This window comes from Akebia trifoliata, chromosome 16, assembly GCF_017979445.1.
Source record: "Akebia trifoliata isolate Shusen 1 chromosome 16, ASM1797944v1, whole genome shotgun sequence".
Classification (NCBI taxonomy): Eukaryota; Viridiplantae; Streptophyta; class Magnoliopsida; order Ranunculales; family Lardizabalaceae; genus Akebia; species Akebia trifoliata.
Window position 1 is genome coordinate 32171731 of NC_141390.1, and position 25804 is coordinate 32197534.

Genomic DNA, 25804 nt, shown 5'->3' on the forward strand with positions numbered 1-25804 from the left:
AGGAGTTATAAAATTCGTCCTGATCGTTATATATCATTTTGATAGATAACTATAAGTATTTATAATGTTGTAAGAGGTCAGCGAGAGATTTCTAATGGTTCTATTTTAAGACAAACCAACAAAAAGATTGTGATATGAGGTATTGAAATATCTTAAGAAAAAAGAGTACTTTCAAATAGAGAGTTGGAGAGAAAAACAAGTGGGTTAACTGTTGAATAACTCTTTAGTTTTTTAGGTCTTTGTCCTTTTTAGTTTTTTCCACTTATTAAACTATGTAATCACCTTTAAAGCCTAATTAGGGCTGAGTAATTAATTACTTTTGAGTTCTCTCAATTCAATTTGGTATCAGAGCCTACCTCCATCGCCCCCCTCTTTGCTACAAACCCCATCGTCCCCCTCCTCTCTTAAATCCATCTTCAACACTTCTCGTCTTAGATTAAAACATCACCCCTACGGGGGGTTTTTTGCTCCATACCCTAATTGCACCATGCGATAGGGTCGTTAGAACATCTTGAAGCCCTACAGCAGCAGTAGAGATGTTGTTTTTTCGCTTTTTTGTGACATTTAGGCCAAACGATGGCCCTTAGACCATCCATAGAGACCTATGGCAATAGCTCTTTGGCTATTTGCTAAAAAAAATTGAGGCAAGTGCTATTTGGGGGTTTCGATCACAGCAGTGGTGCTGTTTGGGGGGTTTCAATCACAGCAGTGGTGTGTTTGGGGGGCTGCGATCACAGCAGGGTTCTGTTTTGGGGGTTGTGCTCACAGCAGTGTTGTTGTTTGAAGGTTGCAACAACAGCAAGTTGTTGTTTGAAGCTTACGGCAACGACAAAATTGCTCCTAGGTGCCCTACAATTGCGTTAATGACTTCTCTGGTCACCTACAGCCGTGTTTTATCACCTTCCACGCCTCTTACGATCGTGTATTGCCACCTTTAGGGTGTTGCAATCAGTTTATCCTTGTGAGTCGTCCCCTCTTCTTATTTGAACTCTCTTCAAACCAAAGCACATCACTGATGGCCTCCGAGACATCCTCTTTTCAATCACCAGTAATATTAATGGATCGGACGGTCATCCCTCTCATTCAACCGACTTTTCAAGCATCCAAATTACCACCTTGAAATTAAATAGTCCTAATTATCTTTTTTGGGCATGATCGGTTGAAATGTTTATTGGTGGAAAAGGAAAGATCGATTATCTCACAAGGACGGACAAACAACCTGCACCGATTAGCACTACTGACCCCAAAGGTTTGCTAATGACTCTATGGTCCATTTTTGGCTCGTTACATCTATGGACCACACATTACGACTAGTTTTATGTTCTCCAAAACCGCAAAATAAATATGAGATTCTGTAAAGAGTATCTACTCGCAACGTCAAAACAATGTCCAGATCTTTAACTTAGAGCGTGAGATTTTCTGACTTTCGTAAAGTGACTCTTCAGTCACCACCTATATATAATAGCTACGTGCTCGATGGGAAGAGTTGACCTTCTATTCCTTGTCCTATGCTTGGAAAGACCCTCTTGATAAGGCATTATATGCGTCGATTCTGGATAAGAATCAAGTTTTTCAGTTTCTAACCGGTCTCTGGGATGAGTTTGAGTATGTGAGAGTTCATTTATTGGGTATGGATCATTTTCCGTCCTTACAGACTACGTATTCTTATGTCTTAGTTGATAAGAGTAATCGCACAACTGTCCTACCTCACTCTTCAGAAGACTACTCTGCTATGCTTGCTCATATATTTTTTCCAAAGCCTCCCAGTGGATCTCTGCCTACACATCAATGGCATAAGTGTGATCATTGTGGAAAGTTAGGTCACATGAAAGCCCGTTGCTATGCGCTTCATGGTCGTCCTAATCAACGTCAACTATCTCAACGATCTTCAGCTCATATAGTCTCTTAGTCAACTACTGATCTGGCACTCCCTTCAGCTACTACCTCCTCTTCAGATTCATTATCTATGTCCCAGGCTGAGCTTGACAAGTTCAAGAAACTCTTCAATCAAATGAAGACTTCATCTCAGCCTATAGTGTTTGTTCTAATCAGCTCGGGAGCACACAGTGTTGCCACCACTTCCTCACCATGGATCATTGATTATGATGCCTCAGATAACATGACCGGTACGTCCTCCCTATTCAAAACCTATAGTGTTTGTTTTGGTCATCGCAAGGTTCGCCTTGCTGATGGTTCTTTGTCTTCTATAGCTGGTCAAGGTCATTTTTCTGTTACACCTACTTTATCCTTAACTAATACATTGCATGTTCCTCAACTTACTACTAATCTTATCTCTGTTAGTAGTATTACCAAGCATTTGAATTGCAGTGTAACTTTTTATCCCTCTCATTGTGTCTTTCAAGATCTAAGGTCGAAGAGAACGATTGACAGTGGACGTGAAGTGAATGGCTTGTATCTCTTGGACGCACATGTTCCACCTAGCACTCATTCTGTTTCTCAACTTAGTAGTAGTAGTCAGTTTAATAAGGCACTTGTAATACGTTGGCACTTATGCTTAGGCCATTTATTTAATAATAACAATTTGCTTGATTTTCTTGTGAAACTTGTCAATTAGCTAAGCATGTTCGTTTTCATTATCCTATTAATATGAATACTACTACACCTATTTTATTTAACCTAATTCACTTTGATGTGTGGGGTCCTTCCCCCATCACATCCACTCTTGATTTTCGTTATTTTGTCATGTTAATTGATGACCACAGTCGTACCACTTGAGTCTATCTTATGAAACACAAGAGTGAAGTATATGGGATCTTCAAGTAATTTCTTACAATGGTTCATACTCAGTTTAGTCGTACCGTCAAGACTTTCCGTTCTGATCATGGTACAGAGTACACCTATAGTGAGGTCTTGAAGATTTGTTTAGAGTCTGGTATTGAGCATTAAATGTACAATGTTAAGACTTCTCAGCAAAATGGTTGATCAGAAAGGAAAAATCGTCATATTCTGGAGTTAGCCCGTGCCCTCTCTATTGGCATGAACGTGTCACAATCCTATTGGGCCGATGCAGTTCTTACTGTTGTTTACATTATTAATCGGACTCCCTCCCGGATTCTTTAGTTTGCCACTCCCTTCTCTTAGCTCCATCCGAATCGTCCCTTGTTTCCACTTCCTCCGCATGTGTTTGGGTTTTTCTTTGTTCAAATTCTTGATCAAACTCACACTAAACTTGACCTTAAGATAGTAAAATGTATTTTTTTTATATTCCTCTACTCAAAAAGGATACCGCTGTTATCATCCTCCCTGTCGAAGGCATTTCATTTCTCGAGACGTCTCTTTCTTTGAGCATACCCCATACTACACTGGGTCAGTTGGCATTCAATCTGAGTGGTTCCCTTTAGATTCCCCTGATGATGACCCCTCTCCCTTCTTGTTTCCTCTTCCTATGCTTGTTCCTCCTTCTTCATCTCCTATTAGTTCGTCACCTCCACAATTGCAGGTTTACTCTCGACAACCACGCAATACTAACATCACTTCTATGTCAGACCAGCTTGCTTCCTCACCTCCAGCTCCACCTCCTACTATCCCTTGTGATGATCGTCCTATCGTCACTTGCAAAGGTAAGCTCACTTATACTTATCCCATTTCTAATTATGTATCTAATTCCGCTCTCTCACCCTCTTATCAGAGTTTTCTTGCTCATGTTTCTGCTGTTTCTATTCCTAATATTATTGTAGATGTTATTGCCCATCCTGAATGGTAAACAACTATGATTGATGAATTGAATGTTTTTGAAAAAAACTCAGACTTGAGAACTAGTACTTTTTTCTGCCTGGGAGGAAGACTGTGGGATGCCATTGGATTTTCACCATTAAACATAATCCTGATGGTTTTATTACTCATTATAAGGTCCGTCTGGTGGCCAAAGGTTATGTTCAAACTTATGGGATTGATTACCATGAGACATTTGTTCTTATTGCCAAGATGACCACCATTCGAGTTCTTTTTTCTGTTACTGCTATTAGAGGGTGACCCCTCTTTCAGTTAGATATCAAGAATGCATTTCTTAATGGTGATCTTTAGGAAAAAGTCTATATGGTCCAACCTCCTGGTTTTCTTGTATCTGCTTCTTCTGGACATGTCTGTCATCTTCGTCGTTCTTTCTATGACTGAAATAGTCTCCTCGTGCATGGTCTGAGAGTTTTACTTAGGCAATGCATCAGTTTGGTTTCCATCCATCAAAGTTCTGCCGATCATACCCTTTTCCTGCGTCACTCCAAGGGCAAAACTGTCGCTCTGATTGTTTATGTAGATGAATTGTCCTTATTGGAGATGATTGTGACGGCATTACCAAGGTAAAATTTTACTTAGGACGTCAATTTGAGATTAAAGACTTTAGGCATCTTCGTTATTTTTTGGACATTGAGGTTGCGCGGTTCCATTCTGGTATATTTATCTCTCAGCGTAAATATGTCATTTATTTACTGAGTGACTTCGGTCAGCTTGTTCTCGTCCCACCAATATTCTATTAAGCAGAATCACAGGTTGGTTGATTCTAAGGGAGAGTGTTTGCCGGATATTGACCAGTATCAGTGTCTTGTGGGAAAACTGATCTATTTGTCTATGACTTGTCCCAACATTGCCTATGCTGTTAGTGTTGTAAGTTAATTCATGCACTATCCTCGCACATCTCATCTTATTGTTGTCTCTCGTATTCTTAGATATCTTAAGGGATATCTTGGTCGAGGTATTTTGTTCAGTAATCATGATCATCTTCGAATTGAGACATGGACAGATGCAGATTATGTTGGTTCAGTGACTGATAAACGGTCCACTTCTAAGTACTGTACTAAAGTTGGTGGCAACTTGGTAACTTGGCGCAGTAAAAAGCAGGATGTGATTTCTCGGTCTAATGTTGAGTCAAAGTACAGAGCTATGGCACTTGGAGTGTGTGAGTTGTTGTGACTCAAAGACCTTACTGGTTGATTTGTGTCTTCCGATGACAGCTCCTTTTTCACTATATTGTGAATAATAAATCAGTTATTAACATAGCAGCAAATCCAGTTCAACATGACAGAATAAAGCATATCGAAGTTGATCGACATTTCATTAGAAAGAAGATTGTTTTTGGGCAGATTTGTACTCCCTTTGTTCCTACATTTCGGCAACTTAACGATATTCTTACTAAAGGTGTTAGCAAAACCGTCTTTAAAGGTGTCTTGTCCAAGTTGAGCGTTGCCGATATCCACGCACCAACTTGAGGGGGAGTATTGAATAACTCTATTTTATTAGTTTTTTAGGTCTTTTGTCCTTTTTAGTCTTTTCCACTTATTAGACTATGTAATCACCTTTAAAGTCTAATTAGGGCTGAGTAATTAATTACTTTTGAGTTTTCTCAATTCAATTTTAACATCTTTGTTGGTTATGAAGTGGTTCGGTGGTCATGTAAAAAGAAAAAAAAATTCATGGGTAAAGACAATTTCATTCAAATTTGGCAACAAAATTTTGTTTATTGAGAAATGAAAATTACAAAACAATCACGTATAATCTGTTTTTGATATAAATATTGAAGATATTGTACAAAAATCGACTGAGATGGTTTGGTCAAGTGCAACGAATGACCATTATAGCCCCAGAGCAAGAAGAAGACCTAAAAAAAGGGGATTGAGGTTGTGAGAGCCAATACAATTAGCAGAAGACATGGCTTTGGGCAAAAGTGAATGGAGGAACAAGATTCACACAGCAAATCCCAATTTTTTTTTAGATGATGCATGATATTGCAGAAGCATTTTTTGGGGGGAAAAGTTGATAACAGTAAAGAGTAATCTTTGTTATATGGTAAATTGGATGCATTATGCTACGAAACACCTTTTTCTAACAACCAAATTTTGACATCATTACCTGCAAAGCAGTTGCAGTCTCCAATGCAATAGTAGGACTAACTGCATTACTCCTCTTCACGAACTCTATGAAACGATCATAACTTTCCATCAAGACCTACAAACATTTTTAGATAAGGATAAAAAAGTAATGTAGATAGAATATACTATCTAAGGTTCATTCAACCAAAGCATACCTAATGATCTGAAAACAAACACATCATACAGAAGTTCAGTAGTTCATTTTGATAAGTGCTTTAAGCAAAAAGCTGTATATGCATTTTCTAAATAGATAATAATTAGACATACAAATAAATAAATAGTAAAACTGTCAATAAAAAGAAAATCAAGGAAAAACTAATATATATATATATGGGTAGCGTTCAGTAGACAAAATTCTAGACAAAGTGTTATCTTATATGGCTAAAAAATTTCGGAATGGGCTGATTTTTTGTGAGGATGGAGATAACCCCAAGAAAAGTGGTTACAAACTAACGGTAAAAATTGACGGTCCACGATTCTTCAACTTATAAATTAGGGTTAGAAATTTCATAATGGGTGGTTTTTTTGTGAGGATGATTTTCTCACAATAGAGATCATCTCGCAAAAAACCAGGCCATTCCGAAACTTTTAGCCTGTATAGAACAAAACACTTTGTCTAGAAGTTTGTCTATGGAAACTAATCCTATATTTTATAAATATAACAAATTCACATTTTCACATTCCAAAGTTTGATATCCAAATAAAAAGTTCAAATTCATTAAAATTGAAACAAATATATTGTTTATTTCTACTTGTGAACTTTCAATCCCTCAAATCGAAAGCAAAACCCGAGACTTTAGTGGGAAAAAAAAAGAGATTAAATCCCTTATCATTGCATTCTTTCACATTTCTCCAAACACAGAAATGGAAACATACAGAATAGAAACATTCATAGTGTTCCAAAACATTCACTTTAGACTGTAACCACACCTAAGTGCCTTGTCCCAGGATAAAAAATTAAAAAAAAGAATGGATAATACCGTCCGGAAGGGTTTCCCAAGTCATGTCCCCTCCTCTTCTAACCAAAGAGGAGGGGAACGAGCCCACCAAAAAAAAAAACCACATGCAGGAAAAAGCATATACAGGGAAGAATGATAATTCATTCATGTGCTTCTCAATAGCAATCCAATAAAAAAAAATAGCCAAGTTTAAAGAAAAGCACCGTGACATGGCATGGAGCAATTGTAGTCGAAAGTCGCCAGTCCACGTTCTCCCCAATAGGTGAGTGCACAAAAGTGGCAGCTAAAGCATTCACCTTCCGCTCGCTGCTGACACTCTGAATGTTGTTCAACAGACAATATCAAAAAAGGAGTGCACTAAGGAGAACATCAAAAAAAAAAAAGACAAATATAAGGATATTATGTTGCAAACAAACCTGTGCAAGTGAACCTTCTGGAGCATATAAGCCATAAAATCTCAATGAAACATCACAGTGGGTGCTACGATGATAAAACTTGGTGGTGACATGAAGTTGTTCAAATCTACCACAAAGAATCTCAGTCTGGTTGCTGCTGATGATTCTTGCAGCAGCCTGGCCGATAGAGATGTTTACCACGAATTGTACCATATTCTGCATACCCTTTCCTGAAGAAAAATTCAAATCCTCATCAGGCTGATAACTCAGTAACTTATTAATTGCCTGCCATTCTTCATTTGTTAGATTTTCCTTTGTCAACTGTGATCCCTCAGAATCATTCCTGTCAGAGTCATCTTCAGAGGTAGTACGCCTGAGATTTAAAAAAGCATCTGAAATAAGTTGTCTAAAATAAATATAACTACAAGCAGAATGCTCGGACAAGAAGCAAAGAAGAAATGTATACAAGAAATGGAAATGACAAGCCTGGAAGAAGAAGATTCAATTTCAAGAGAAAAGAAGAAGCTTGCGTTCCCACAAACCATCTAAAAGAAAACCAGCTTTTCTTCGTATGACTTCTCTGCTGAGCTGCTTCCTTTGATTTTACAGATTCAACTTTGGCATGTGCAAGTAACCTAAACAAAACACACTCCACAAGTTAAATGTTAAAGGTCTAGACAATTGCACTATTAGCAAGAAAAAATACAGTTGACTTAGTCATGTTTGAATCATAATTCCTCGAGTAAAGCAACAAGGACAGACAAAATATGCTTACCTCCATAAAAGAATGACTTTAGAATCAAGATCTTTCTCAATTTCTCTAATCTCAGTGTTGTCAACTTTTGATAACTGTTGCAAAGAACTAGCATATAAGTGAATATAACGTCGACGACGCTGACAAAGACACCGAATTCTGTCCCATGAGAACCGATAGCTGAAATGCAAGGCATATAAAAAGTCAGTAAAATGACCTTCAGGTAATGTTCTAAGATTTATGATGTCCATAGAATCAAACATATTGCTTGAAGCAATAGCTGATAGTTCATACTTCTCAAAGAATTTGTTTCATAGTAAAATCGCATTTTCTATCGGAAGTGACTAGATGTCAATGGTGATGCCAACTGAGAAGAAATTACCACATTTTCTTCTGCTGCAGACCAGCCTGAACGGCATACCGCCACCATGCCAAAGGATCCTTTACCACTGGCACAACGGGTCTCAAGTGAGAAACGTCAACATATGTCTTATATCTTGAAACAACTTCTAGAAGTTTTAGGCAGTCATGATATTGCGCCTGAGATGAAAGAAATAGGAAAAGGAATTTCAATGGGTGAAGTATTTAAAATAAAAACCAACTCTATTCAACATAAACTTAAATAAACCAAGAAATACAACCTCTGTAATCGTCAAAGAAACGTCACTAAGGACAAGGGATGCCTTCTCAAAAGGAATATCTGGGTCTTTTCTTTCTTGCTTTCCAAGACGATGATATTTCAGTACTCCATTGATCGGTGAGACCAAGAATTTGCGATTCAAAGCCCACATAGAAAACTTTCTCCGATCGATTGCAGGTTCACTAATACCATCTTCAAACATCTAATATCAAACAAACACACACCGAATGCCTTTTATAGGTTTTGCACTTCATCATAATATCCAACAAAAAGTTACAAAAAAATCCTTCTCTTATAAAAAAAAAAAAAAAAGTTACCAAGAGTGTCATGAACTATATTAATTAAAAAACACGAACAAACCTCAATCCATTCCTTGGGACTCAGATCCTCCCATTTCTGATCCATCTTCCAAGGAAGACTGTCAGAGTCATGATACACAGCCAGCCTCTCAAGTTGCAATGACTAAAACAGAAACAGTTCAAGCTTCAGTCTACATAACTAGGGTGGTCATTAAGTTAAAAATATAATACGGAAAAACACGAACAACCACAGAGGGTCATCAAACAAGAGATTTAGGAACCTGATGAACCAAGATATACAAAATTTAAAATTAGATAAAATTACAGAATTCAATTTCATCCCCGATGTGGAATTCTCATTTTATCTATTCAGTAACAAGCATGTATTGTATTTTTCCATAATTGAAAATAGATAAAAGTCGGGGAAGAGGATTCCCCACATACAAGAAATTTATGTTTACACCACTTCTTGCTAAGGAGTCCAATACATCAATTGCAATTGTTAAGATGTACAAAAAAATAAGGGTCCAACCTCTTACTAACCCCCTTATGCAGCATATCATGATCACTCTCCCATGCCTTCTGCCCACATATTAACATTCATCAATCCCTTACAACCTTTTTTTATGGGAAAGCTGGAGTTGAACCCACCAACTCAGAGTTGCTTTGCAATGTGTTAAACAAACTGAGCTATGGGTCTAAGACCTGAATCCCTTATAACCTTCAATGGTCTTTCAAAGTAGTCCCTGAAAATCTGAAGATTTTGTAGGACTTTGATTTTTTATTTTTTTTTCATTGGATCCTGCGTAGCCAATCCAGAAAAGGATTTTATAATTTCACTCCTATAATCTCAAAACTTGACCACTAGCAGCCTGTCTCAGGAAGTGAAAGAGCTTCCATTGGAAATGGAACCAAAAGGGACAAGTGTCCTTAGCTTCAGCCAAATTTCTTTCTTGATAAATAAAATTTGTATTAAAATGGAAAGGAAGATTGAGGAAACCAGCCCAAATACAAGAAACTAAACAAAAGACAGGCTACACCATAGGTAAATTAAAAGTGTCCTTGGCTTCAACCACTTGAGGGAAATTCAGGAAGCTTTATTGGGCAAATGGATTTTGAGGTTTAGGGGGGTACCAGATAGTACATGGAGAAGAATTATAAACTGCAAGTATGGGAGCAGGAATTTGTTGGGACAGAAATCTTGTACCTTCCTCCTCTGGGTCAGCCATATGGAAAGTATCCTCAAATTTAAAAATAAATAAACAAGTGAACTCAAGAAGGAATCTTATATGAGATTGGCTTGGGAGACAAAATCTTATTTTGGGAAGACATGGTGTGCAGACTCCTCTCTATTTACTGACTACCCAACCTTTTTATGTTCTGTCGAAAGAGCTCATCAAAGGCTGTATTCAAAGGTTGCAAAAATCAATATCATGGAACTTGAGCCTTAGAAGAGACATCAATGATCGAGATTCTCAGCAGCATAGAAAGAGCCTAGGTTGATGATGGAAATTCCTAAAAGACAATATAGAAATGTGACCATATAAAAAATAAATTGCTAAAATCCTTCCACAATGTGCAAGCAATTTTGGCAATCTCCTTTCCCATCTTCAGCTGTATGGACAGCATTCCACAACAAAATTTTCACGGCAGATCATTTTATATGCAAGAAGATTATCATCCCAACCATGTGATTAATGTGTACAGCAAACGGGGAGACTGTGAACCATCGTCTTCAATCTAGTTATGTAAGTAAGACATATAACTATGTCTTCAATTTTTTTGAAGCGTATTGGGTGATCCCAGTTGGTATTATGGACCATTTTATGGGGCCAAATGGAGAGAATCACTCTAAGATAAGATATTTATGTGGAGAATCACTCCAAGCATGTATTTGAAGAGTACTGGGCCATCCCAGATGATGTTTATGTGGACTATATGGAAAGTGGGGGATCCAAAATATTGTTTAAGGACATTATTCTATTATCCTACACGTCAAGGCATTTTCGCCTTGACAGATGTCTCCCTTGATAAATTTCCCACCATAAATTAGTTAATTTGCAGGGGTTTTCTTATGCCAAATTTATGTTGGTTATGTAAAAGAGGAGGGGAATCGATAAATCATATCACCAGTCATTGTAAGTTTGCTAGCGAGATTTCGTATCATTTTCTGGGGCTGTTTGGTATCTCTTTGTGCTTTCCAGCATCAGTAAGGAGTCTGTTTAAGACATGGATGCCGTTGGGTGCGGCGTTCTCTATGTCCCGAAGAATTCTTTGGTTCCTTGCCTCCTTTGCTGTGTGCCAGAGCATTTGGAAGGAAAGGAATTGACTTATATTTGAAGACAAAGAGATGGCAATTATGGTGTAAATTTTTTAGGGAGTTTAAGAGGTTACAATTGAACACTATTTTAGGAAATGGGAGATGGTGTGAAGTTTAGTGTGTTCGTAAAGCGGTGTAGATTCGGTATGGTGTTTCTTTAGTTGCACTCTTTGTTGGTCATCTCAACCACCTTTTAATAAGAGCATTTAAAAAAAAATTGGTCTTTGGAGATTGAAGTGGGAATTTTTTATTTTTTGGAGGATGTCATTTTCATATGGAATGCCATTGTTAAGGGGTGGACTAGTGTTTCTGATGTTTTGTTTTACTTTGGCAGGTCTTTTCAACCTCCTTGGATTTTACTAGTTCGTCCTTGCTCTTTATAATTTATGATTACCAATATGTGTATATATATTATATTGCATGTTTAAACAGTTCTGACCATTACTAGACAACGAGAACTTTTCCTTAACAAGAATTCAAACTAACCTTCCGCAACTTATCCAGTGCACCACTAGTATCAAAAGTTTCATTGCCCTGTTCATCCATCGTAACAGCAGCAAGCTTTGCTAATGTAACTCCAGAAGAAAATGGATGTCCCGGATTACTGTGAAACATATAACTTCCGTCAAGAATTTTCATTGAGTCGTATCAAAAGTTGGGATCACATACCAAAAAAGAATCCCATACATCAAAAGAAGCAGAAAGCATGTGTCAAACAAGAGTTTGTAAGATACAACTAGCTAAACAGACCTGACAGAATCCTCGTATCTGATATGGACATTGCTAATGGAAATCTTGAGATTTCCAATAATATTACCAATGAGAGAACCTAGCCATGAATTCCCACCAGGCGGCTACAAAATAATCAACACAATTGAGTCAGCTGAAAGGAATATTACAATATACAATATACAATCTAATGATAGCAAAATGAATCAAAGCAACAATAACATCTTTTTTTATCGGTAATCGACAATAACATAAAGTAGAATAATATAAGTGACTATTTTATAAGATAGACAATTGTATTTCCAACAAAAGGGAAGATAGATAGGGGAAAAAAAAGGCTTACATTTCCCATCTTAGATCTAGCCTTTGCTTCAAGGGTTGCTGATTCTGCCTCCTGTGTGCACAAAGAAATCAAGAACTTTGAAAGAGGAATGAACTAAATAGCATTAGAACCAAGCACTACTTAATTATTATCCTCAAACCTTCATACAACGCAACAGTAGGACAGAAGAACATTAGCAACGTGCAAACAAGTAGTCCATGTTGATGTGACAACTTAATCTCAAATAAAAAGAGGCTTTCAAAGGGTTAAGTTTACAGCTCCTCGTGAAAGGTAACAAAGTTAAGTAAGACACGTGACAGATATTTTATTCATTCAGACTACATCACTTAGAAGGATAACCAACAAAAACATCTCAATGCATAAGTACTAGATCATGCTTTCATAGACACGGAATTTACTTACTAAATAAAAGCATAATTAAATCACAAAATCCAAAAGCATACACCAATTCTCCTAATTGAGACGAAAATAGTAGAAACAATATCATGTACAATGGGCTTCAAAATGTAACAAAATATGAGCCATATTAATGAAATATATGCACCTCAATCTGTTGAAGTTTGGCCTCAAAAAGTTTTTCCCTGTCTTCTTCCTACACAAAATTATGAAAAGAGAAGTAAATTCTAATTCAACCCAAAGTATGTAATAACTAGAAACAAAAGAAAATTCCTTCCCCAAAGAACTAACATAATTAATATTCCGTACCTTGAGCGTTCGTCCATCAGGAGCAGGATGCGCAAGAACAAAGACGCGGTCAATAAGAACAATAACAGGTTCTTTGCCTAGACTTTTCCAAGGAACCTATAGATAAAACATTCGAGTCAAAGAACTTTAAATGACCTAAATGCAACTCATCAAAATTAAATAAATTTGTTATTTTAAAAAAAGGGTAATATCTAATGCCCAGCAAGCTCATAAGAAAATGCAACAAACAATATCTATTTGAAACGTCATATAAGTTAACAAATCCCTAAAAGTGAATATAGAAATTAACAATTAGACGCGTTGAATTCAATAATAATAATGATCAATTATTTTTTAGTATTTTTATCTTCCATCCTTGTGGAGTTTTAAGATTCTTCTCTTTAAAGATTTCATTTCGAATGGGTCAAATCATTTCTTGATCCTCACTAGCATTTAGCCATCTTGGGATGAAGCTTCTATCCCAGGACCCTGCTGAAATGCTCCCAATGAAGCCTCCTCTATTGTTTGTTCTCTTTTTTATTTCTCACCCAAACTCAATTACCAAAGGCACACACACACACACACAGATATATATATAAACATATATCAAGCAGATCTCCGAGAAACCTCATACACCCATGTTCATAAACATTGCAAGAAAATATTACAGTGCCCTTCAATTTAAATATTAATGAGGTATTGCATATAGTACGTGTACACTAGTAAGGGACCTTCCATAATTATCAGAAGAAAATGATAAACGCCTCAGCAAGAAAAAAAATTAGTAAGGGGCCTTCAGTTAATGTAAGAAAATAAGCTATAGACGGAAAACATATTTAGAAGCCTCGGAATATGAGCACTAGAACAGCTTCCACATACAATCTCATCTCATTGGTTGTTAATTTAATTCTGTTAATGATCAAAGCCAAACATAACTGAAAATATCCAGCGTTACAGACAATTAGAAAGTGCTGAAAAAAAATACCTTTAACGTTATGGTACCAACAAAACCAGCTTTGACGGTGACGGGAAGTTTTAGTGAATTTAGTGCCTCTGCCTTCAACTTCAAGTCCCTAAGGACAACATCTCCTATAACAAAAAGGAAAACATTTAACAAACCAACCACATTTACAAAGCCAATGCTAGTGTAAATTTAATACTCCAAGTAAAAGCTAACCCTCAATATGAAAATTAAATAACTGAGAAGTGTGGTTCTCCTAAATACCATTCCAGGGACATTGTCATCCTAAGTTTCACAAAGAGGCATCCTAAACCACTAGGGCTATTTCAATTTGAATCGAAATTAGATACATCTCACAATATGGGACCCTAAGTTGTCAACCTAAGGTCCACACCAACATTTGAAAAAAAAAAAATGTTCCAAAATTCATGAATTGTAAATAGATGCACCCTCCTCTAAGATTTCATCTTGTAACAATGATCCTAAAAACATTTATAGACTCAGGAGATACTGCTGGAAACGTTTTCGGCAGGATTGCCACTTGGAGAAACATTAGCAAATAGACAAAACACTTAACAATCAATATTGTTCTTCCAAAAATGCCCAAAGCCCCTTTCTCTTTATGTCACTTCTATGTTACTATTTACTTCTATGGTCTGTCTCACATTATCCTGGGTAAGCAACAATTCTCAATATGGTGGTGGTGGTGGCAGTAACAGGGTTGGTGGTGGTAGCAGCAACAGGGTTGGTGGTGGTGGTGACGGTGGCAGCAGTGACGATGGTTATGGTAGTTGACATGGTCTTTGAGAAGAAAAAGATAAAGATTTATACGATCAAGGACCAATAAACAAATATAGGCCTCACATCATTTATTTTAATTGTTACCAAACAGCCTCAAATTATGTTAACATTCATATATACAACTTCAACTAAAACAAGATTCTGTCATGTTTGAATGTTCTTACAAGGAATTTGGTTTCACTTAAATGGCCTTCTTTGTGTGGACAACGGCCTCGAAGAAACCTCTAACCTCTGACCATCTAAGAATCAGGGGTATCATCTTGGTTGATTTTTGTTTCCTGTGTGAATCTAGTGGGGAAATTGTGAATCATCTTTTTATCCATTGTGACTTTGCCTATAAGGTATGGTCTCAATTTTCAAAATCTCTTTGTGTTCTCCATTATTATTATTTCAAATTTCAATTATTCCAAAGCTGGAACTCTAATGATAGTCAAGTAGGGAAACAAATTTATGGAAACTTCTACCCTTTGCAGTTTGTTGGGATCTATGGAAAGGTAGAATGGGAGCGTCATTTAAGGAAAGAAGTATTCCTCGCATGAGGTCATTATCAATGTCTTGGGTTTTATGTTATATTGCTGTATTTTGTATAGGGGGTTCATAGGTGTTTTCTTCGAGGATCTCCTCCTTAGATAGTCTACAAATTGTATCGGTAGCTGCTGACCTTGCTTTGTATTTCCCTTGTAGGCAATCTCATCCTCCCTTTTAATAAAGTTGTTTTCATTTATCAGGAAAAAAAATTGTCGATCGACTTCTACTAAGAGTCCACCCAATCCCATCTTATCCGCCAAAAGAAAATGATTTAACCCAATTAGAAAATAATACATTTGAAAGAAGGGGCATTAAATTGCACAGAGTTCCATGTCCATTTCTTTTGTTAAGAGGAAAGTGTTACAAATTCATTCTTGCTTTTAGCACCATAGCAACAGCATCAAAAGAGGAAGTGCAAAGTAAATGCACATAAGTATGTGGCTATTTTCAAGCAATCGATATATCTTTAAAAGTAAAAGATAAAAGGTAGTAAGAAAAGCATGAACCCAGCGAAAAGACATGAAAAGAATGGAAAAACAGAGATGGGATGAAACTCAGATTGCACGGAATTAGGTAACATACAAAAAATAAAATAAACTAATCCTTAGTAAATCATCGTCATCATTGACAATTCCTCGTCCCAGCACAGATTGATAGTATAATGCAATTGGTCTTCCACAAAATGATTATTCAAACCACAGTTAACTCAAAGAAAGAAGTCTAGCAGATAAGACAATGACAGCACATCATATAAAATGTGGCTTAACAATTAGAAACAAACCTTTCCAAACACTGATTCTTAGAGCTTCTGCAGAGAGTCCATGGACATATTCACCCAAATATTTTCGAAGCAAATGCAAAACCTAAACAAAATAGTTGGCAATTACTATCAGCATGGACCAGAAATCAAGAATTTGAGAAAAACAATGAAAATGCCAGTGCAACCTAAGTCATCAAACAGATTAAATAGTAATCAGACTAGCACGATGCCCAAATAATAGTTCTACAAAACTTAGATTGAACTGTATAACTAGAAAGCTGAATTGCTTAATCTCACTGACCCAAAAAATTTGGGGTAAGGTTTTGACTAGGAGGACAATGCATCAATGTGCGTTAATGTGGACAAAACTCCAAGACATTAGTAAAGTGTAAAAAGATGATAACTGTCAACCGATAAGCTTCTAGAAGCTCCACAAATGTTTTAAAGAGTTGAAACCATTAAATCCAAATGACAGTCCCCATCATAGTAACAATTTTATTATCAAAGGTTGCTCTGAAGTCCAAACGGCCCTTGCAATTGATGATTGAGATGAGATTGACATTTTTGAACCTCAAACACTAGTACATTATTATTGGCATAGGAATTGATACGGAATGTGACAGAATGAAATGAAATAATGGTGAGCCTAGGGCGACAAACATGGCTCAAGAGTGTCTATACAAAAACTTTCTCTTCTTCACTCAAAGAGGCAATGCAAATGTTCCCACTTAAAAACTAAGAAAAATGAGATTGAATCTCACCCACTTTTTTATTAAAAAAAATCTCTATTCTATATCCTCTGCTAAAAAATTCAGACTAAGACTGGAGTTTCGTGGAAGATCAAACTGCCTTATAGAAAGGTTTTGTTAACAAAAACCCATCCATTTCAACATCAGTCAGATCTGACCTTCACTTGGGAAAGGGTGGTTGTTGGGATGCGTTTTTGTTTTTAAAAAACAAAAAAAGTTGTTGAAATTTACATGCAAAAAATTAAGGCTAATTATAACAAAACCTAATTAACTTCATAACAGTTTATCTTTGTGTGCAGGTCTATCAAACTGCTTCCTTTTATGAGTAACTGATTATTATTTTTTAATATTAAACCCTTATATTCCTCGTTTGATTTGTTTATGTTGAAATTCTTAAACTAATTATATGTAAGTATTGGCTTTCAAAGGGCTACTAAAAATTGATCGCCAGGAAACAAGGTTTAAAATCTCGTCTTGAGGAAATGTTCCGGTCAAGAGAAAACCGATATTGTACATGCTGATATATTCTGATACATTTTCTCAAAACATTCAATGTTTCGAGGTCAATGTTTTGTATCAGTCTCGGCCTTAGCTATATATTCCGATATGATATTTTGAACATGCTAGGAAATATGCCAAAGAGACCATTTTCATTACCTTGGTTCCATTATTCATAAAGGTGCCATAGAATCAGAACTGAATGGTTGAAGGGGAGATGTACTTCTGGGGTGCATAGCACCCGATGCATCCAACAAACTAAAGAAAATTTTAATAATGCAATAAGAACGGCTATTCTTTGTGAAGCTGACAATAAAGAAACTTCATGTGTTTTAGATTAAGAGGAGCAAAGATGAGGATGCGGAGATGGATTAGCAAAAAAACATAGGAAGATCAACTAAAATGAATATTGTGAAAATGGACTAGCCCCCATAGGTAATTAACTGATGTAAAGTCAAGATAATTTGATCCTATTCAAAATAGTTTGAGCTTATCTCATGGACAGATGACACTGATTCCAAAACTTGCATAATATGACAGTTCCAGAGATTTCCTTCCTAGTGATACAAGCAGGGGCGGAGTTAGTAAGGAGCTGGTGGGGGCAATTGCCCCCACAAAACTTTGAGACATCCCTATATTTTTAACTAATTACATATCCCATTTGTCTCCACTCCCTCACCTCTCTCCCCATTTGCCCCCACGCCCTCACCTCCCTCCAATTTTTGCCCCCACAGAATTTTGAGACACCCCTATATTTTAAACTAATTACATGCCCCATTCCCTCACCTCTCTCCCCATTTGCCCTTACACCCTCACCTCCCTCCAATTTTTGCCCCCACAGAATTTTGAGACACCCCTATATTTTTAACTAATTACATGCCCTATTTGTCCCCACTCCCTCACCTCTTCAATTTTTTGTTGATGACATTGCCTCTTGATCAGGATTTCTCAAATATTAATTGGAAATGACTTAAATATCATTTTCTTCGACTTCTAACTAAAAACCTCTTAATTTCTTCCTAAAACCATTTATCATCACTAAACAACTAACCATAGTTTGTCCCCACTATAAGAAAATACTAGCTCCACCCCTGTCTCTATCTTATTAATGTTTTATGAGCTTCACCAGAATACTTTTTTAATTAGTTGGATAATTCGAATCAAACTATACATCAAAAATGCATTCAATGTCTTGGATTATAAGTCACAAATCCGCCTATGGACAATTACATCACTTTCATTTTTCATTTTTCATTTTTCATTTTATGAAAATGCTAGATTCCAACTCCTCCATCAAACAAACAATTGAGATAAAAGGAATAACAAATATTTCCTAAAAATCAATACTGATCGCTTAAGAACCAATACAATATTTTTTTTCTAGGAGTACATTTTTCTTGAAAATCTATATCATCTCAATTGTCTGTTTGATGGAGAGCCTCAACATGAGGCAAAACTTTTATTTGAAAATATGAATAACATACCCCATTTGTCCCCACAGAACTTTAAGACGCCCCTGTATTTTCAACTAATTACATGCACCCGTTTGTCCCCACTCCTTCACCTCTTCAATTTTTTGTTGATGACATTATCTCTTGACTAGGACTTCTCAAATATTAATTGGAAATGACCTAGATATCATTTTCTTCAACTTCTAACTAAAAACCTCTTAATTTTTCTTTAAAACCATTTATCTTCACTATACAACTAACCATAATTTGCCCCCACTACAGGAAAATCTTGGCTCCGCCCCTAGATACAAGGTTCCATTTTTACATGTTTTTTCAATAGTGATCTACTTACTTCTACGTGTATAGGAATCCAAAACATTAGTAATCTCTGTTTGCCGCCAAATTTAGCGATTACTGATAAATTATCTCAAAATCACACAAAGAAACCAGAAAATTTACTAAAATACTTTATATGACAATAAATTCCAGTTTACTTTAGTACGAACTAATATAAATCACTTTCGGAATCAATTTTCAGTATGAAGGCACGAAATTTTTACTAAATTTTGCAGAAATCGCTCGATTCAGCGATGAAACAATTGGTGAGCTCATCATGAAATAGATGGAGATGAAAATCTTACGTGAGCCTCAAACATGATGATGAATCAAAACGATCCTCAATTGCCGAAACAGAATCAATCGTCTTCTTCTCTTGCGATCCAGCAAATCCGTGATTCAAAATGAAAATTAGTCATTTAGATTCGATATTTCCAGTCTGGGATAGACTCGTGATGAGATCCAAAGAACAGTTGATGATCTCTCTATGAATGAAAACCTATATAAGCGGACGGTTGGAACTTGGAAGAACAGACATGGAGGAAATGTGACGCCTTCCGAAAGCTCGGAAGCTTTGGGTTCATCGTTTTTAAACTCGTCCAACACCGAGATGACTCGGTCGACTCGTTCCGGTCTCGGAGGCCATTGGGTTGAGTCGTTGGACAATATAGTGTGGAACAAAACAAAAGCTTACTAAGTGGGTGTTTGATTCGACTTCAAAACGCAGATTTTCGCGCTTTTGCGTTAATAATCTGCTTTTTTGTCCATGATTACCGTTTGATAGGAGAAGTTGCATCACGTTTTTACATTTTTAAACGCAAATTTAGAAGTTGTGTAAACCAGTTTTTTTTTTTTTTGTTGCGTTTGCGGGATAAGCAAACATCGAAAAAACGGTTTAAGTGAAAAGATGTTAATGCCCTCATCTTCTCTTCTCTGTCGACAAAACCCTCTCACACACACACACACACACACAACACTCTCTCTTTGCGCTTCCCCTTCTTGTTTTCTCAACCCACCAAACACCCTCACAACCACCATGTTTCTTTTGCTCGTTCATTCTTTGTTGCAGCCATGGCTACCACTGTTGCAAGCTTCAGTTGGTGTTGGGATTGGATTGGTCTTGCCATTTCCTATAAAACCACAAACCAAAGAAACCCATTTCTCCCAAAAGCTTTTGATTTCTTCATCTCCCATTACCCAACAAATTTCTCTTCTCTCACGTGGGGTTCCCTCTCTTTAGTTAATAATCCTTCTAAAATCGTTGTCAAATCGAAAATAGGTGTTTCCTTTCCCGCCATTTTAAGTGATACTCGTCGACTACTTGGAATTGGGTTAAGGAAGAAAAGCATATTTGGGTTGAAGAACATCGATGTCTATGCATTCGGTATAAAATATTAAAATTTCATCTCTTTGTTGTTCTTTTTGTGCAAATTTAGACATTTTTTTCATGGTTGAACTCAATCTTGAATTAATTGATTTATTACATATTATGCCTTGAAATGAAGAACCATGACATTGTAAACAAATCCTGATTTGGAACATTATTTCGTCTTGAATTTGGTTGGTTAGTCTGCATTGTTAATTTTAAAGGTGTTAATGGGTACCCAATATACCCAAAACTGATTAGTTTGTTTTGAGTCTACCAATGTGGACCCGGCCATCTTCCAATTCGATTCTGGTGACATATCATGGAAGTGAGTTTGTTCCTTAATTGGAGAATTGTTTTACATGAGAAATGGGCCTCTAGAATGCCATGTTTTTACCTAAGTTCAGGGGAGGCTGCTCATACACTCCATTTGGAGTTACAAATTATATATTTGAAATTCCATGACCCTCCTCTAGCTGCAAAATATGAGCATATCGGAGATGGGTTCAAAAAGTTTGATTTGTAGCTAATCAATACTTAACAAGAGTATGGGATTGGGGGAGAAAAGGAGTAAGGGGTCAGATATTGATACTTAACATTGTGGAGGGTGCTAGTAATGGCTCTCCATTAAGGTTAGTTTGACATCTTTCTTTTATGATTAATTGCAAGTCTAAACTCATGTCTAATGTAATTCAATTTTAGGCCTATATCATTACCCATGATTCATGGAGCACGTGAGGATACCATGTTGCTTAAGGTTAGTTTTTCAAGGGTGCTAGTAAATTTCAATTCTTCTTAGCAATCTTACTCACTAACACTAACTAATCATGTTAGTTGTGATCTTGATTCTAAAAATGTAATGATAATATATATGCATTCCATATCTGTAGGTAATGGCTCGTTCTTAGCATTGGACAAACACACATTGGTTATCCAATTGAGGAAGTTTGGAGATGTTGTTGTAACTAGAAATGGAACCAATGGTGTCCTGCTTTGCAAAAAGTTGACATTGGAAATGCCATGGGTAAAACAAAAATAAAAGTATCCCACTAGGATGGGCACATTTTTTTTCCATGTATTGCTTTATTTAGCTTATATATTTATTATTGTAACTGTGATGTGTGGGTTTCTTTTTAATCCATGAAAAGCTCTTATATTTTCTACTCATAGATTGTTTTTGTTTTCTTTATACACAGAAATTGTATACTTCTCTTTAGTTCATAAGCAAAGATACTTGTAAGTTTCATTTTTTCATGATTTATGGTCTTATATACGTTAACACCATTGGTTGGATATGATTAAAATAGTCTAAGCAAAAAAATTATCATCTTTATTATATAATGATGACGGTTTTTTTAAAAATTGTAATATTTATAAATGAGATATTATGTGGATGTGTTATGTATATATGATGTAATGTGGATGTTGGATTATGTATTATGCAGGTATTTTATTTATCAAGAAAATTTCATATGTTCATTTTTAAGAGGAGATGTTGTCAAAATTTATATAGAATTATAAAATTTATTTAAATTAAACTAATTATTTTTATAATTTTTTAATATATTTATATATATTTAATGTAATTATATATTTATAAAGAGTATTCTAGTAACTTTTTATGTATTCTGGATGCATTATCAACCTTATGGGTATTCTAGTCATTTTACCCTAATACAACAGAATCAGAAGTTGTATCAAATAATAATTACTAGATTCTGGTAAACATCACAGCACTTTTACAAAGCTCTATCAAACAAGCTTTTCAATGTTCCAACTTCTGACAACAACTTCTTACAGTAGAATCTGACAATAGATTTTGACAACTGTATCTAATGGGGCCTCATCTACTATAAAAAAAGACCTTGAGCTTCAAAAAACAAGTTCTTGAGATATGTAACAAATCTCGAGTATACCAATGACTTCATTGATTATAAAAGTGAGGAATTCAATCGAAATGTAGGTTTTGGGAATAAAAATGATAGTGTACGAAACCAGAATTGAACATAAGTTGCACACGTTTGGGGAAAAAATCCCTAAAAATAAAGAAATTAAGTGAATGGTTAAAAATAAGTAAAAGTTGGGGCTGTCAATAAAAAGCTTTCTCATTTTTTTATTTTTTTACTAGATTTCATTTCTTTTTTTGGGTTTAGGATTTTACACAAGCCTAATCATAATTGTAAACAACTTAATTGTTTGAACAAGTGTTATCATGTTTTGTAATGTTGAGATTATAATTTGAGTTAACCCCAAGGGGTTGGCCCAGTGGCAAGCCGAGCCTTGATAAACTCCTCAACAAAGAGTAGGTCAAGTGTTTAAAACAGCACGAAGCTATGAATTTCCTGGGACCACCCTCCAGGGTCTTGTTGACCCTTGATTCAATCTGTTGCACGTAGGACTTTCCGAAGGGGCAGTGCGTGAGACCATGGGATTAGTCCCACCCGAGGAATGGGATACCCATGCTATCAAAGAAAAAAGATTATAATTTGAGTCAAACCTTTGTAATGTTTGAAGTGTGTATTTTAATATTTAATTGGCATGTGATAAATAATTTTAGAAATTGAGGTGTAGTAAGCAAAATTTGGAGTGCCAATAGTAGCTATCTTTTAAAATATATGCTTGGATTGGACCCTTGTATACAGGATTTCACAATTTTAATACCTTGTGCCCGATGTAACATAGAATTTCAGATTTTTTGTTTTTTTGGGAGGGGAGGGGGGGTGATAAAAGCTTCGATATATTGAATATGGCCTTAGTAAATAGATTTCGTACTTTGTATTTTTTTTTTAATAATGCTGAAGTGACCTTAAGATTGTAATTGTACCTCTCACATGGCATCTATGGTTCCTACACACTTTCACATGAGGAAAGTGTGATGTGAGGTACAATCTTGAGGCCGCTCTAGCATGACTCTTTTTTTCCCTCATTATTTGCTAAACACCTAGTAGGCTAGTATTGAAGGCATGTTGTTGGTTGAAAAAATTCTCCTTAATTTCATACGAATAATTGTACTTAAAAACCAATAAAATAAATAAATAATTACTCTCCTTCCATTTCTATCTTCATCTTCTTCAAACGTGTCTACATGAAATGACACACTTCACCACACCTTTCATCATCCTCAATGAGCCAATGCCAACATGTCCCTAAAAACAATTATGAGTAAGATGATGGAAGTATTTTTAAAATTGAGACAACAAAAAAATTGTGATGTACAAGTATTTGGACACTTGTGGAGTCACCAAAAAATACAAGTCTCATATGACAATGTCAAATACATGGATGAGAGAAGAGTATATGTTCCTAGGGATTCATAAGAAGTATCTCAAAGAAATACGACAACGATCTCTATAAAATTTATACATTGAGACTATAAAAGTCCTACAATCACCAGAGTATCATATTTGTGTTGCCACCCAATTCACCAATTTTTTTAAAGCAATTTTAGCGTGCACAAAATTTACCTAGGCTTGGCCCAATGGGGCTAAGACATTAATTGTATCGACCAAGGGCATTATTTTGGGAACTTTGTCGACACAAGTCCAATGCTATTGACGGCTCATCAATTTAGAGTTATGATTTAATATTCCCTTAAGAATTCCAAAAAGAATAGCATCATCTCTAAATACGTGTGCTTGCCAATGTCATCGCACTGGCATTCTTTGGTGCAACTCAAGGACGATTTGGAGCAACTTTGGAGGTGACATTTCAGGTTCTTGTAGGCACTTGAACATGCCCCAAGATCGTTCCAAGACATTAGGATTGCCACACACATGTCGAGCATGGTCACCTTATATGCACTCATTGGCCGCCAACGTAGGTGTAAGAACCATGACTATCTTGGATAATTTCAATGGGAGGATTTGGCCATCTCATAGCTCATAGGACATGTATGCCTCATCACTGACTGCTCATTGTTTCTAGGTCATGTCATTCCTTATCATGTGATACTATAATACAATATAAGCAACATTGTGTGTCAAACCATAGAGACAGCCCCAATATGGCACATGGACTCGTTGGGGGTCCGATGTGCATCGTGTGACTTTTGTGTTGCCTCGATATACTTGGGTTATAGCACAAGAACATCATTTGTGGATGTGGGTAGTTACAAAATAGTTTGCATTGTGTGTCGTCATAATCATCAAAAACACTGTATTAGGTTATAATAGGCGTAACCGATCGAGTACATAAGGGTTACCTTTGTTGGGTCATGACTGATACGTTATACAGTCCCTTCATTGTCGAACACTCTCAAAGAATGCACACGAAAAACAAAATGCAAAGTAATAAAAAATATGATAAAAAATTAAAGCCCAAAATTAGATCCAACAAAGGGGCCCTTTGCGCACACCCATGAAAGCCAAATGGTTGAGATTTGCACCTCCTTACGTGTGCATCGTGTGCACACACACACACTGAGAATTTTCAGACTATGAATTTTAAAATTCATTTAAATTATATGAGAAATTCTATATAACTATACAATTTTCTTCTACCTATCCGATGTGGGACTAAATAGTTTCACTAACAAAATTCAAGAGTTCTACAAATCACACAAAAAACAAATCATAACTAGTAAGAATTGTTTAAAATCAATTTCTTATTCACCCGTGAAGGATTTTAGCAACTCACTAATTGAAAATATTTCCTTTGATGAGGAGAATAGGTATCCAAGTGAACCCGCCTCAAATAAAGTGTGGGTCACACTTATATCATGACTCAAAGTGACCTATTTGATCAGATAAATATGTAAAATTTACATATTTTTTTTCTTACACCTACTACCAAAGTCTGAAGTAATGTCTCTTACAATTCTAAAGAATAAGATGGTGGATGACTTGAATAAGAAATTATTTTAACCTAGACAATGATGAGATGCGATTCATTCTTAGCTTCTCAAGAATTCCATGGAAGTGAATAGTTGAGCAACGAAATTTGATAATTGGCAAAGAAAAGTGAACATGGCATGTAGATGACATTTATGCAATACTTGTGACTGTAGAACTATTATTGCCTTGTATTCCCTGTTGACATTAACAAAAGTGAAATTGTCAAGGAAATTTAGCAGTTACATTGTAAGACAATTTGGCAACTTTGTCGCTGGCTCTTTGGCTAATCCAAAGCAAAGTTTCTCCATTTTTTTTACATGGACTAGTAGACGAGGTCAAACATGAAAAAACAACCAAACAAACCCAAACCAAACGAAACTATGTACACATTTTTCTTTTTCAGGGGTAACCTAAATGGTTGAGATATTCAAATCATAAATGATTTGACTGACATAAATCTCTTTAGGCTCCACTCATTAAATGGTGGTCAGACTTTCATTGTTGTCCACAAGACTTT

The 25804-nt window shown here is 36.0% G+C and overlaps 1 protein-coding gene across 1 annotated transcript in view; it reads right to left on the bottom strand.

Moving 5' to 3' along the window:
- LOC147383661 (uncharacterized) overlaps positions 1-19660 on the bottom strand; it is a 57131-nt gene extending 37471 nt beyond the window's left edge. Inside the window, 16 exon segments of the mRNA XM_086427328.1 lie at positions 5863-5958; positions 7045-7158; positions 7258-7609; positions 7779-7871; positions 8012-8170; positions 8373-8530; positions 8632-8832; positions 8991-9092; positions 11736-11853; positions 12000-12103; positions 12322-12372; positions 12866-12913; positions 13027-13122; positions 13991-14094; positions 16077-16158; positions 19395-19660. Coding sequence (XP_086283454.1) covers positions 5863-5958; positions 7045-7158; positions 7258-7609; positions 7779-7871; positions 8012-8170; positions 8373-8530; positions 8632-8832; positions 8991-9092; positions 11736-11853; positions 12000-12103; positions 12322-12372; positions 12866-12913; positions 13027-13122; positions 13991-14094; positions 16077-16158; positions 19395-19409 — 1893 coding nt within the window. The 5' untranslated portion in view covers positions 19410-19660.
- Positions 19661-25804: the final 6144 nt, after the last annotated feature.